Source organism: Meles meles, chromosome 2 (genome assembly GCF_922984935.1).
Source record: "Meles meles chromosome 2, mMelMel3.1 paternal haplotype, whole genome shotgun sequence".
NCBI classification, from domain to species: domain Eukaryota; kingdom Metazoa; phylum Chordata; class Mammalia; order Carnivora; family Mustelidae; genus Meles; species Meles meles.
Window position 1 is genome coordinate 110,982,033 of NC_060067.1, and position 15,385 is coordinate 110,997,417.

At 32.7% G+C, this 15,385-nt stretch overlaps 1 protein-coding gene across 4 annotated transcripts in view; it reads right to left on the reverse strand.

Annotated features, from left to right (window-relative positions):
* Positions 1–15,385, reverse strand: part of RAP1GDS1 (Rap1 GTPase-GDP dissociation stimulator 1) — a 155,945-nt gene that overhangs the window by 36,172 nt on the left and 104,388 nt on the right. For all 4 annotated transcript variants that reach the window (XM_045998132.1, XM_045998133.1, XM_045998131.1 and 1 more), the window contains one exon: positions 3,108–3,236. In XM_045998132.1, coding sequence (XP_045854088.1) covers positions 3,108–3,236 — 129 coding nt within the window. The remainder of the gene's footprint in view (positions 1–3,107; positions 3,237–15,385) is intronic.

Consider the following 15,385-nt stretch of genomic DNA (forward strand, 5'->3'; position numbering starts at 1 on the left):
TGAGCATAAGCAGTCTTGTGAACTACAAGATTATCTGTAAGGGCAGTCCGATGGCCTTTCTGTATAAATATCTTTATGTTCTGCAGAACGAATGGGGTAATAACATTGGGGTTCTCAGTATTTTCACATAAACTATTTTTGGAATGGTAATCTGGTACCTGTTACTTGAAGTTAGTCTGATGTCCCCAGACTATAAGTTTTCTATTTGCAGCCTTTCTAGAGAATATATACAACCTTTGTTTACATGGGAAGGGGTAGTTACTATAAAGTGTGGAAAGGGGCTTTCTGGCAGTAGTGAACTCCCCATGAGAACACGCCCCTTACGAAGGACCTCTTCCACTTGTCCCAGAAGATGAAAAGGGGAAGGCACAAGAAGTGTTTTATGCAGAGCCTCAACCCCTACTTCATGGATGTTATGTGCCCAGGATGCTACAAAATCACTTTGGCCATGCACAAGGGGTAGTTTTGTGGGTTGGGTCCTCCACTGTCTTCTGCCAGTCTATAGCAGGAAAAGCAAGTTTTAAAGAAAGATGCGAGGGGCACCTGCGTGGCCCAGTGGGTTAAAGCCTCTGCCTTCGGTTCAGATCATGACCCCAGGGTCCTGGGATCGAGCCCCGCATTGGGCTCTCTGCTGGAGAGCCTGCTTCCTCCTCTCTCTCTGCCTGCCTCTCTGCCTACCTTGATCTTTGTCAAATAAATAAATAAAATATTAAAAAAAAAAAAAAAGAAAGATGCGAAGGAGCACTAATCACCCTGAATCAGATGAGTGGGAAACTATCTCAATAAACACATTTGGGTAAAATAAAATAAAAAAGAAGTAAAGTATGGAAAGGGAATGATATTTTAATACTACCAAATTCTGATCCTTTTGAAGATTCCAAAGAGCAAATTGGTTACTTCTTGGCTTTCTAATCTAGGAGTTATACATCAAAGTTTTGCTAAATTACTTATTGCTTGTCTTTCTTCCCAGGTCCTAAAATACTTTAGTGTCCTCTCCTCTCCCTTTTATCTCTTCCCCTCTCCTTGTGGATTTAAGTCTTCAAAAAAGTATCCCTTTACTGTAGTTTTAGTTTCCAGAAAGAAGTGAATTTAAATACAAGTTTTTATTCTAACACTTCTATACCCCAAATCCTAATACATTAAGCAGGAATTTTCATTATAAAAGATTTTGGAGCCAAATAAAAAGGAAGTCCTATAAACTAGGACTCAAAGAAAACAAAAAAACTAGGACTCAAAGAAAACAAAAAGTACACTTTCCTTTTTTTGTCCCCAATTCTGTAATAGATTATACTTATTCTGTATTTTGCCTTTGTATCTTTTGTGAGCAAAACCACAAAAATTTGTTTAACATTTTTATTAATAAATTTGACTAAAAATAACTTTAGCATATACTAATATGTCATATTCAGAAGCATGTAATACAAATGTAATGGGAACTTGATATTTACCTATTAAGTAATAATAATGCTTTGTGGATTTCTTAACTTATTGGAATAAAACACACACTGGAAAGAGGAAAAGTATTCTGGGTCACACATGTTAAATTTCAGTGTTGATGTATAACCTAGCTATTACATGGACATAACAGACTCATAATATAACCTCTAGAGGTCTTAGTACGTAAAGGTGTATTTCTCTTTTATCCTTTCACCCTCCAATTGGGGTAAAGGCAGTAACAGCTGAAAATAGATTATGAAATCGGAATAATTGGGTATATATAATAAGAATATATATATGAGAATATAATACATATATAATAAGAATATATATATAATAAGGATGACTTTTAACACCGTGCATCAATGGTACTAAAAGAAGAAACTCAAATTCCTATCTCATGAAAAGAAATTCAATCTAAATATGTTGCTGTTCTTAAAAACAAACAAAAAAACCCAATTTTAAAAATTAGCTCATGTTGCTGTTTTCTTAAAAAAAAAACTTAAAAACTAGCTCTGATAATCTCTAGTCCTTTAAATTTGAAGCATTTATTTATTTTTAAGATTTTATTTATTTATTTGACAGAGATCACAAGTAGGCAGAGAAGCCAGCGTAGAGAGTGGGGGGAAGCAGGCTCTGTGATGAGCAGAGAGCCTGATGCGGGGCTCAATCCCAGGACCCTGAGAGATCATGACCCGAGCTGAAGGCAGAGGCTTATCCCACTAAGACACCCAGGTGCCCCCAAATTTGAAGCATTTAAAGTCTAAGCTAAAGAAAGTACTGAGATCAAGATCTAAATGTGTAGTATGTAAGAAAATGAGCTCTCAGAAAATTTATTTATTTATAAAGTGGGTATAATTAACAGAATTAATTTGTTTGCTTTAGCTATTATATTTAGTTATGACAAAATATCATTTGGTTTCACTGTCCCCATTATACAAAATTTATTATGAACATGGTTGTGGGGTAGATTCAGACCAGGCATTGTAACTTTATAAGAATCACAGGAAGGAAGGTCAGAAAGAAGAGAGTACTATTAATGATACAGAGAAAAACGTAACAGAGAAAAGAGACAAGGATGCTGGTGTCATCAGTCTTTTCTGTTGTGACTGGGCTGTGTTTCCGGTATTGGTCTGTTTCTGTCGGCCTTCTGATTTTCAAGGATTTCTAATATTTTTTTCTAATGCTGCTACAAATATATTATTATGAAAAAGTCCTCTATCATTTTTAGGGAATTTCTAAAAGCGGGGAGAAACCTTAGTCTGTTAGGTTCCTTTTTACCTGATAAACAATTTATATAAAATGCAATAATTAACAATCCCTTATTTTTGTCCTGGAAAAACAATACTTGATTTCAAGAACATCTCTCATGTAAGAATACTAAAGTCAAGTGGAGATCATTTTAAATATTCAACTCTATTAAATAATATACAAGTGGAAACTTTAAACCTTGATAAATAAAACAATGAGGGAAGCAAAGGACCTCCAATTATAAACAATAATCATAAGATATAATTGGCCCTCTTTTTTTAAACAATGAAGCAAGTATTGGCATTGCTTCAAAAATATATAATCTAAATGGATCTCCAGGTTGTTAACAGCTAGAGGAAAATTTATTATAAGTATGTTAATAAAGTTAATTACATTTGTGGTTCACGACTAGGACTTACCAAGTTCCGCTAAGTTGCCAAATGCAACAAGACACATTTCTGTAAGAGCTGCATTTTGGCAATGGATGCCCAATAATTTCACTAAGGTAGGTATAACACCCATATTGATAAGCTGAGCTTGAAGGGAATCTGTAAAAAACAAACAAACAAGAGTGTTTATGTATCAAATGGACATTAGTAAGAAGAAAGCACTTCTTATTCTCCCTATTGCAAGATCAATACCATTTTCAATTACAGCAAAACAAGATTAAGTCCATCCATACAACTGTATGAAAAATCTTAAAACATTAGTTCACAAGAGTTGAGTTTTGAATCTTTTCAATGATTAAAAGAAATTTAGAAAAGAACAGAACTCAAATATGTCAAAACATAAAAAAAAAACACAACAGGGTCTTATACCTTTGTAGAGTAAGCTTTAAAAATATATAAATAATTAAACATTACCACTGATCATTATGTGAAAAGATTAGACAAAATATTTGTATTATGTTGTATTATAGGAAAGCAGAGTATCCGAAAAGCAGAGAAAAAACAGTTAACAAAGACCAAGAGAAAACAGAATCTTAGAATCCCTTAAAACAGCTGCTCTATAGTAAAGAATGAAAAATATATATAATATACAAAAATCATTCTGATTATTTGTAGCAGAATGTTCTTCGATGACTGCTAGGAAGGAAAGTTTTATAAGGAAGAAAATGTGTTATTTAAAAGTTTTCTTTTTGAAGTTTTAATAATAGTGACAAGCATCATAGTAAAGAAAGGAAAATTTGGCTTGAGAGGTGAAGAGAATGAGATCAATACACTTTGTCATCATTGCTTGCCTTCATTTTCTAAGAAAACTAATTAGTTTTAAAGTACTTAACAGGCCTGGGATTTCCACAATAGCTCTTCATGAACAAATTACGGCAGAATACCTGTAGCAAAGCTGAAGGTAAATAAGCCAAATGAAAATCAAAAGTTCTGCCTCTTACAATAAGCTAAGAAAGACATAAACATTCACATGCCTATGCAAAACACTATTACTATTAATAACTGTTTCATCCAAAGATACAGAATGCTTTCAAAATTGTTTCTTTTAAAAATTATATGCCATTTTCAAGCTAATAGTTTTCTCCAAATTCTTTTTTAGTTACCTATTGGGAATCTAAAGATAAAAATCCTGTTTATTACAAACACATTTTCCTTAGAGCACGCATCCCTTGATAGTCTGCCTACTAATCTCTTCATCACTCTTTCCAGTTCTTAACTAACTGATAAGGAGGTGGTTGGGTGATTATCAGATAAGAACAAGAAGGCGGGTTGAGTTGCCTCACATGCCAGATGATTATATGCCTGTTGGTCTTTGAAGTCAATTTTTCCTGCTTTTAGAGTAAAGTATGAAGGGGACAGCCAACAGAGGCTTATCACCCTGAAAACTGATGAGTGGTTAATTTCGTATACTATCTGGTTCAGTTGTGGGGGGCCTATTACCAAAACAAGAAAACAGGCCTGGGAAAAAGGGAAGTTTACATTTAGAGTTCAAATAGTCTAAAACAATTTCAAATTTTGCAATGGAATTATGAAATCTGTTCTAAAAAGAAAGAATAAAAGAGTATATTCAACTAAATGATTTATTCTTATGCCTTTAATGTTACATATTTCTTCTTACTATACAATTCAGCAACTGATGATTCACAATATCTGTATTATCTTATAAGCAAATTACTTAGGTTATAAGGTATAGTGTTATGTGTTTTATCGGCAGAATACTTGTATTATGGTTATAGTATTTACAATGGTCATGCACCAATAAGCTTTCCAAGTCAGAAATTACTTTGATTACTTACCAGTGAAGTTCCTTATTATTGGATCACCTTTGCAGATCTTTGTTCTTTAGCAGTATTTTTAACATTCATTTAATTACTCATTTTGACTACCTCTTCAAATACTGCAGAACTGTGAATCACTAAATTTCAGGTATGTAAGCGTGAGCACTAGCGCATGCATTGAGTGTGAGTCAAACTCCACTATATGTCTGCATATATGTAAGCATCACACACCCCCTCAGTACTGTTGGTACCAAAGTATAAACATCCAACAGTCCAGGGACATCAGAGAAATAACAAATTTTAATGAAGGGGATAACTCAACAGGAGAATAATACCACTAAGAGGGTGATGTTCTTCATATTCTAACTTGGCACCTCTACCACTTTACTGGACTTGCTTTTAAGGTATTATGAATTTTGGTTCCAGGGAAATGAGGAACAAAAAAAAGGGAAATGTTGCACAGTTTCATAAAATCTTTGGCATACAAATTGAAGCAATAATATTTGAAATTGTGGTAGATCAGGAGAAAAAGAAGCATAGCCCAATGGCAGTAGGTGTGAATCACCCTAATTTATGAAAATCACTTTGCTTTGGCAAAATGTGTTTTAAAGCTACCCAGGAGCCAAATTAATTGTATACTCACATACAACACACATACCACACACAAGTAAAGAGAAAAATTATATAGTCATCCAATGGGCATACTCATTTTTGACCACTTGGGTGCTTTCTTTTATATCCACTCCTGCGAGGCTAACTAAAACAAAAAAATTACACTCAAATAACTCTAAAATCTGTTCATATCAATTGTAGGCAAGTCATTCTCCTGGATAATGAAGGCCCAAATGAGAAAAAAACTTTACTCAAACAGACTGATACAAATTTTCATTTCAAGATAAGCAGGCATCCTAGAACATGGTTCTCAAAATGGGGTCCCCAAAACCCTTTCAGAGGATCACAAAATCAAAACTTTCATAAAAATACCAAGATTTTCTATGCCTTTTCACTGTATTGATATTTGCACAATGGTACAGAAACAGTGGTGGGTGAAACTGCTGAGGCTTTATTATGAACCTAGTCAGTGGCATCGAATTCTGTTGGTGGTCATCATATTCTTCCCCACCACACATTCACAGTAAAATAAATGCTGTTCTTCTCAGCAATTTTTTTACTTTTGCTATTATTTTTTCTCAAGTAGGCTCCATATCCAGCATGGGGCTTGAACTCATAACCCTGAGATCAAGAGTCACATGCTCTACAGACTGAGCCAGTCAGGTGCCCCAGCTATATTTTTAATTTTGAAGAGTTATTTTTCACAAAACATGTGGCATATGAGTTATTTTTAAATGCAGTATTAATTTTTAAAATTGTCTCCATTTTAATATCTAATATGATAAGTATTGATAGGTATAAATATTTATAAACAAAAATTCTATAGGGTCTTCAACAATTTTTAAGTGTCTAAAGAGTCCTGAGACCAAAAGTTTAAGAACCACTGCCAAAGGATTACCTAGATTTTATAGGAGATGGAAAATGAAACAAAACAGAACATGGAATAGAGATTCTGAAATTCAGTGATGTGCTTGGTAGATGAAATAACAGGAAAAGAAATAAAAATTAAAAGCATGGTAGGAACCCCAGATTTTGGTATTCGGATATTATGAGCAAAATACATTAAGAACTTGAACATCTTAGTTTGCTTATTTGAGTAGAAACACTACTTAAGCCTGGAGAATATTCCATGGTTGGGTCTGTTTGCCTATTTCAGTTACAACTTAGTATGTTATCCATAGTTTGTTTTTGTGGGGTTTTTTTGTTTGTTTGTTTGTTTGTTTGGAGGGATAGGGTTAAGTAGGGGTCCGGTTTATATGAAATAAACTGGTATGAATTCTTATTACTGGAAGCAAATGATTAAGTTTAATCACTTTTTCTCATTGCCCAAAGAAAGCTTGTGAATGGACTTCAAAGGATGATAGGTGATACTCATGATATTATGAATGGTTATCAGGAGTATGACTTTTAAATCAAAAACTAACTGGAAGACATTCTTAGAACCAGAACTAGTTCATATTCTCTAGAACTGAAAAAGTGTAACAACAGATCAGGACTGAGAATTTTTGCATTCTTCAATGAATACCAATCAGCAACTCCAGGGGAATGTTTATCAGAACTCAACAAACACAATTCACAAAATGCAACCCAGGCTCGTACATAGCAAACACTTATGTGTGAAAGACAGTCTTTAGACAGCACAATGTCATAAACGTCTGAAGACTTTTAAAGATTGCTCCTGACACACATCACAGACAAATATTGACCAAAATACAGAATTACAAAATATCAAGATGACACAGGCCCTACATGATCTATGGGGAGGAAGAGGAAGAAAGGCACTGAGGGGGTGCAATACAGATGCATATACAAAGAGATATAAGGCAATCAACGCATGCGCTGGTGTGAACACTTACCTACCTACATTTGAATTTCAATGGTTCCAAGTTCTTCAGGTCACACTCATGGAAACTCCAAAGAATGGAGATCTGGAGAGAAGATCTTAAGTTGAAGAACCTTTTTCCCCCTGAGTTTTAAGTTTAATGTTTAAAACATTGGTATAGATAGATTATAGGTCCAGAAAAGAATCCCAGTAACTCAACTGAAGTTATGTTGATCCGTATTATAAAGAATAAGTTCCTTAAGAAGACTGCAACACATATTTACCTTATTCATAAGAAAAGGCCCTTACAGACAATAAGATTATTAAGCTTATCAGTAATTAGGACTTAATGATGAAACTTTGTCAAAATAAGATATACACAATTCAAAATACATAGTCTCTACATCAGTATGTATATATAGTATACTATTCATAGTAAAGAAGTACAACATTCCTATTTACAAGCTCGCATAAAAAAAATCTATAATCAAGTAAATTATACACAGCTGACACAATAAACACAGGAAAATATAAATCTCGGTGACTTATAATACAAATTAGATAAAAACCATTTGGGCATAATAAAGACTGAAGAAAATTGCCCCTGACTAATGATATATATATTTCCAAAAAAGGATAACAAAAATTAAAAATGATGTAAAACAGTGAATAGAAATGTTAAGTTCAAACAAGTTGTAGGGAATTAGTGAAAAGTAAGCTGACTTTACAGCTACCAAGAGGATGATTTGGTTAAAAACTTTGCACATCCACATATGCAGGTACAGTTTTCAGTTACTTATTACTTAATATCTTTTTGTTGACTAAAGGAGAAAACTGGAGAAAAGTGGAGAACTTTTATTCTAAACCTAGTAATGGACACATAAAAGTAAAAATATTTACATATGTTTAAAATTAACTTTGAATCAATTATTTTAAAAGTCCTCTTCAAATCAAAATATGCATTACATGTTCTATACCCAGATTATCCCTATAATTTTAGCCCCAGGTATACATTTCAATGACAAATAGTAATTTCAGTGAAAAAATAAAATCAAAATTCATTAGCACTGAGAATACTGGAGGTTTAAAACAATACATTTACACAATTGTTTTCTAACAGTTAAATAAAAAATAGAGAAGAATTCAAACTTTTTTCTTAGATTCTGAAAATAAGACTCTATAAGAGCAAAATCTCCCTTTTGTATGTTTTAGAAATAATGACAAAACAAGTGAGTATGACATAAAATAATAGTAAAAACAAAACTCCAAAGCAAAATCACAAGAGAAAGGAAAAGTGTTTTTTTATTATTCTTAAGTGATCTACGCATATACTGTTCTCAATCCAGAGACACGTAGAGTGATTATATCTTAATATAGTAGATAATTTCTCCCCTCTTGGACTTCCTTCAGGTTAAATTACTACTACAGATCAACTCTTGTAATGAGTACTGCTAGCAAGGAAATTTCTACAGATAAGTCTACTCTGATTAAAGGAAAGTCTATGCTTTTATCTCAGAAAGAAACTGTCTTTTAAAGATCAAAACTTTTTTGTTTTCTTTTAAGAGGATTACTGCCAGCTGTTGCTTAAGCAGCTCTTAGTGGGAGAAATACATCTGTCTCTGCTCTCAAATGGCATTGCCGGAAGGAAGGCCATATCCATATGAGGTGTAAATTTATGTCTATAGTTTTGTATAGCAAATTAAGCTCATTGCCAGGTTAATTTATACCACCATATGTATAGCTTACAAACAGATATGTTTAAAAACAAAAATTATTTGTTTTACAGAAGGATTTACTGGCTTAAAAAAAAACCCAAATATTACTAGTTACACTGAAGTGTTACTATTATTAAGTTTTTACACTTTAAAATTACACAGATGTTCTTTACAATACACAGCTACGTTAAAAGATACATCTACATAACCAAAAGATTTCTGGCCAATCCTCATTTTTCAAACAGTATTTACTTAAAATTTTTTCATTTAACAAAATACAGGCAGTTTTGTCTTAACTGGATTTTACTTGTAGTTAGAAAGCAGTATTACTAATTTCTATACGAGTGATTTTATGTATGATACTTCTCTGCCTTGAGTTTCTCTCTGAATGGCTATTTTAAGCAGTCCACATTGAAAATGGACTGATATGTGGCCAAAATCCATTATTCATCTCTGGCTTTAGCCTTAGCTCTCGGAAGGCCAAACATCTCAATACTTACTTCAGTGGTGTTTCCTACAAACCTATACACGGTCAATAATCATGGGCTTGATACCATCAAGTTTCAACTGGTGTAGAAACATCAGTATAAAAACAAGGCCTAGTCTTTCACTTTTACTGTTACTATCTAAATATTCATTTTTTATTTTTAAAAAAGATTTTTTTTAATTTGGCAAAGAGACAGAGAGAAAGCACAAGCAGGCAGAGCCAGCAGCACAAGAGGGAGAAGCAGGCTCTCCTCTGAGCAGAGAGCCTGACGTGGGGCTCCATCCCAAGATCAAGGGATTATGACCTGAGCCCAAGGCAGCAGCTTAACCGATTGAGCCACCTAGGTGCCCCTAAATATTCATTTTTAAATATAGGTAAGCATTCCATATATAGAGAAAATCTCCCTATGTGCTTCATATGCTGAAATTCTGTCATTTAGTTGAAATGTAAATATATATTTATATTGCAATATTTAAAATGTGGCAATAACTAATAATGGTGAACTATGCAAATGTAAAAAAATTAAATCGAGGCAGAGTAACAGAGATCAGATTTCCTACCATCTTTAGAATTTACAACATAAAATAAATGTTAGGAGCTGTTTTTAATTTTTAGTTACTTAATTTTGTTCAGGCCACGAATCTTTCAAAAAGAAGTGCAAATTGGGAATTCTTTATATCTTGTGATGATGAATTAAAGTCAGAAAGCCAAACCTGCCACCTCAAATTTTCACTATGAGGCAAATCTCGAAAATAATATTCAATAACATCTATGATTAATTATCTTCAATCCAGACATAAATCAAAAAGAAAAACATGTTAGAGAATGAGGAACCCCAAACATATCTGTTACACTACTGCCTTTAGTTATAATTTGGTATCTATTTAGTATCACAATGCTAAATGCACCATTATGATTATAAGAAAATCTAGGAAGCTAAAATTGCTAAGTAATATTTCTGTAATATAAAGCCAAACCTTAAATCATTAATGAAAAAACTGTAACAATAATTTCATTTTGTGTGATAAAATTTCAGATTCTTATATTTAGAAGTTCATTCTATAATGGTCAAAGCTAAATATTAATGCCACTACTTGACCATGTGGAATTAAACCGAATGTGCATTTTGTATACTTCTACTAAAAAACAAATTCCTAGCTTATCCATTAAGTAAGAGCATTATTATAGTAATTTTTAAGAAGGATTATGATGAAAAGCTAAGCTAATCCAATAGGTCAAATTTAATAGACTGAATTAGCAGGAGGTACAAGAACAACTAACCGTTCTGTCGTTCAGTAAAACAATTTGTTTAAAATGACATTTGTAGCAGAACTTCTTGAACTCAATCCGGCTGAGTAAGTAAGAATGCTCTGTTAGACAAACAGTAAAAATTCAGAAACTTTTTACAAAGAGAAAACAGTAAATAAAGAATTATACCATATATTTTTTTAAAGCCTAAATGATCATAAGCCTTATAATACAATCTGTTTAACACATTCAAGTATTTTAATTTGACAAACTGGACTTCAAAACATGCAAACTTTAAAGCACATCTCCCAGGCCTTTATAAACAAGGGGGGGAAAATGAACAGAAGATACACTGAAATGGTATACTGGCAAATTAATATACTTATGGGGAAAGACAATAAGTTACAAAGATAAAATTTTATATTTTTATTTTTTTTACCTTAAAGGTAGGCAAAAATTTTTTATTATTTAAGAATTATATGTAATTATTAATTAGTTTGGGGCGCCTGGGTGGCTCAGTGGTTTAAAGCCTCTGCCTTAGGCTCAGGTCATGATCCCGGGGTCCTGGGATTGAGCCCCGCATCAGGCTCTCTGCTCAGCAGGGAGCCTGCTTCCTCCTCTCTCTCTGTTTGCCTCTCTGCCTGCTTGTGATCTCTGTCAAATAAATAAATAAAATCTTAAAAAAAATTATTAATTAGCTTGTACCCATAGTAAATAAACTATGGAAACAGTTCCTCACTTATGCAAACCAAATCATTTTCTAAACATCTAATATGTAGGAAGTATTCTTTCTCACCTGTAATAAACATAAAAATAAACAAGTAGCTAAGGTCAAAGTGCTTTTCAGTTTTTAATCAGTATTATTCCTTATTAACTTCCATTCTTCCTATTTTAAGTATGAAGAAAAACTAAGCCAGTTACTAGACTGAGGTTACCAGGAAAATGATTAATAGTATGATTAAAATTGTGAAATCGCTGCTATTGGTTGAAATGAAGGTAGCAGATATAATTAATTACATTAATTGTAATGTAGTTACAATTAATTACATTAATTACATATTAAGTAACCTTTAAGTTAGAGAGAAAATACTTTACAGGCCTATTTTAAACAACTGAATTTACATACTGGACTGAATACTTAAATTCAATTGTTACACTCCAGTAATACACCCATGCGTTTGAGCTCAATTTCCTAAACCACACAGATGGCCTCCCTTCAAACATAGTTCACTTATCATGAGTCTGTACAGCAAATAAATGTGAGAATTATTATTAGAGTATCCCAGAGAGATTTTAGGAGCCGCAGAAAAAGAGAAATTAGTTAATTAGTTTTTCGATAACAGGGAACAATTAAGATATTAGAGAAAAATGAGCTCTATTTGAAAAATCATATATACATACACAATTAAATATAGATCACATGTATATACATATATATTCCTCAAACTGATATCCAAATATCCAATATAGATATTTCTCAAACTGCTATCATATGTATACATATTTCACATATATATATAATATAGCTTATATAAAGAAGCCAGTCATTAACTGTGTATATTATGTTAATCATTTGAGAAGGAAACTGATTTTTCCTTCCTTGATGGCACATTTATTTCTTCTGTTTCTGTCTTATGGCATAGCTTATGTACAACAAGTAACTTTAGTCCTTCCTTTAGTGCTTACCATCAATAATTTTAAGAATTATATGCTAAGTGAAATAAGTCAAGCAGAAAAAGAAAATTATCATATGGTTTCACTTATTTGAGGAACATAAGGACTAGCATGGAGGACATTAGGAGAAGGAAGGGTAAAATGAAGGGGGGAAATCAGAGGGGGAGACAAACCATGGGAGACTGTGGACTACGAGAAACAAACTGAGGGTTTTAGAGGGGAGAGGGATGAAGAAATGGGTTGGCCCCTGTGATGGATATTAAGGAGGGCATGGATTGCAAGGAGAACTGTGTTATACGCAAACAATAAATCATGGAACATTACATCAAAAACTAATGATGTACTGTATGGTGATTACATAACATAATAAAATAAAAAGTCAGACTTTGAAAAATAAAAGAAAATAGAATTATAACAGACTTCTCCCTATATTTTATGTCTCTAGCATACATTATATTCAGAAAAAAATTAAATTCTCAATTACTGAGTTTTCCAAGAGATATTTACTGATTAATTATGGTCACCATGGTTATTACATATTATAGGTAAGATAACAAAAATGGTGACCATCAACAGATTCCTGAACAAGGTGTTAAATAACTATGGTGCTTTGCTTTTGATTACTGGTTTGTTTCCATTCAAACTGCAATCAATTTTCAAGTATACATGTACAGATTTTTTTTTTTTTTTAAGTTGTGGATCACCTACAGTAAATTTTTGACACCACCATCAGGATATTTTCAATGCTACTTTTTGCTACTAGAATGAACGTGAATAGGGAAGATCAAGTAACATAGTGGGCAAGTTTATAATGTTTCTAAATTAATAAAATACATTCCAATAACCCATTTTTCTTCCAAGTACTGATTTTGTTAATAAAAAATTTTTAGACAATACTAAATATCCAGAAGCAAATAAAATATTTGCCAAACTTCTACTATAAGCTAAAACAGCGTTATGTTTGAAAATAGATCTGAACAGGTCGCCTGGGTGGCTTAGTGGGTTAAGCTGCTGCCCTCAGCTCAGGTCATGATCTCAGGGTCCTGGGATCGAGTTCCGCATCGGGCTTTCTGCTCAGAAGGGAGCCTGCTTCCCTCCCCTCTCTCTGCCTGCCTCTCTGCCTACCTGTGATCTCCCTCTGTCAAATAAATAAATAAAATCTTAAGAACAAAAGTTTTAGTCTTTGCTGCAATATTTTGGCATTGGGTAACCAAAGGTAGAAAAAAAGATACCCAAGAAACTAATGAGATAAAAATAACTATAATAATAGGTCCGAGTTTCTTGTTTATAGGATAAGTAATAGATGAAGCAAATATAGGAAGTTCTGCATATTTCCTAAAACTGACTATCAAACTGTCAACATGTTTTGCTCTAACCAGAACTGTCAAACACTGAGACTATTTTGGAGAGCCACAGAATTAAAGAGTGCTTTTCTGCCATGTGAAAAATAGGTATGATTTTCCCCAAAAGGATAAATTTTAAATTATTTTTACTGGGAAAAAAAAAGTTTCTTATTCTATTTAAACATGATTTTATTTATATAATATTATGGATACAACTTTTCTGGCTAAGCAATTATAACTTTTTCTATTCAGACATTCCACACTTACGAGTTTGGGTATAAAAAATTTTAATTGCTTCACAAATGGAGAAACAAAAGAATATATCCAGCTCATAGCTTAAAAGTGTATTGTCCTGCGCTGGTTCAAGATTTTAAAACTCATGAACCTGGAGTTTTATAGAGTTTTATCAAAGAGTACAAAAATACCTTTACCACATACATATTTTTATAATTTATCTGTCTTGCATGTGATTAGGAATTTTTTTAATTCCCTACTTAATGGATTTAAACTGAATATGCTCACAGTTGTCCACCAGATGGACAGGAATCAAGATATCTTAAGTGTCAGTCTGGTGTCAATTTACTTTTAGGACTAATATACAATTTAAAAACATTATCATCAAAGAAACTATGTTGGTAGATCTTTGTGACCATTTTCAGCACTCTCTTATCTTTATATTAAAAAAATTTATCTGTGACGCTAAAGGAATAACTCCCTATGAACAAGGCTTATGCTCTTGGGGCTAAGGACACAGTTAACTTTTCTGGTAGAGTAATAATTTATCACTCAACTATTCTACTCAGTCACCAGCAGAGGTTTATGTACTGAAATGCAATAGTAAATACACATAAAAAGGAACTTCATTTTCCCATGCTAATAAAAATTGCCCCATCAATTTCAAAAAGCTCTATTTTTTTTCCTCAGTGACTCATCTAGGGGTACACAGTCAGTATCAAATGATCTAAAGTTAGCCAAAAAGACCTAATATTTAAGTAGGCAGATCTTTAAACACACATTTTAAAGATTAAGAGAACAACAAAGATATAATAATTAAGCAAAACGAAAAGAATATAATTTAAGTTAAAGAGTATTATGGAGAAAAAGAAGCACTTCACAAACTGTGAGCCCCATGACAGACAAATGTAAATACAAGCAAGCAGAGGAATGAAGACAGTTACATGTTTGGCACCTGTTTAAAAAACTAAAGATAACTTTACTTCTATTTTATCTAGTAAGTTTTGAAAGCTTCATTCCAATCACAGTTTTACAATAGTGGAACAAAAACACTTCTGCTCTGATAATGTTCTGAGAAAGTTAATCAAGGTTTCCAAAATATCTAAGTTATTTTTGTGAATACTTGCCAGGAAAAAAGTCTACCCTTAACAAAACAAATATACTATGCATTTCAACTGTGGACTCTGCATGTTGTTAATCATTTCCTTCTCAATACACATATGTCTACACATTGATATTTTACTATAGAGACTCAAAGAAAACCAGTCTCCTTTGGATTAGAATGAGTGATATTTTTAAAGACCATTTGGCCATCTGATATGCTTTTATACAGAT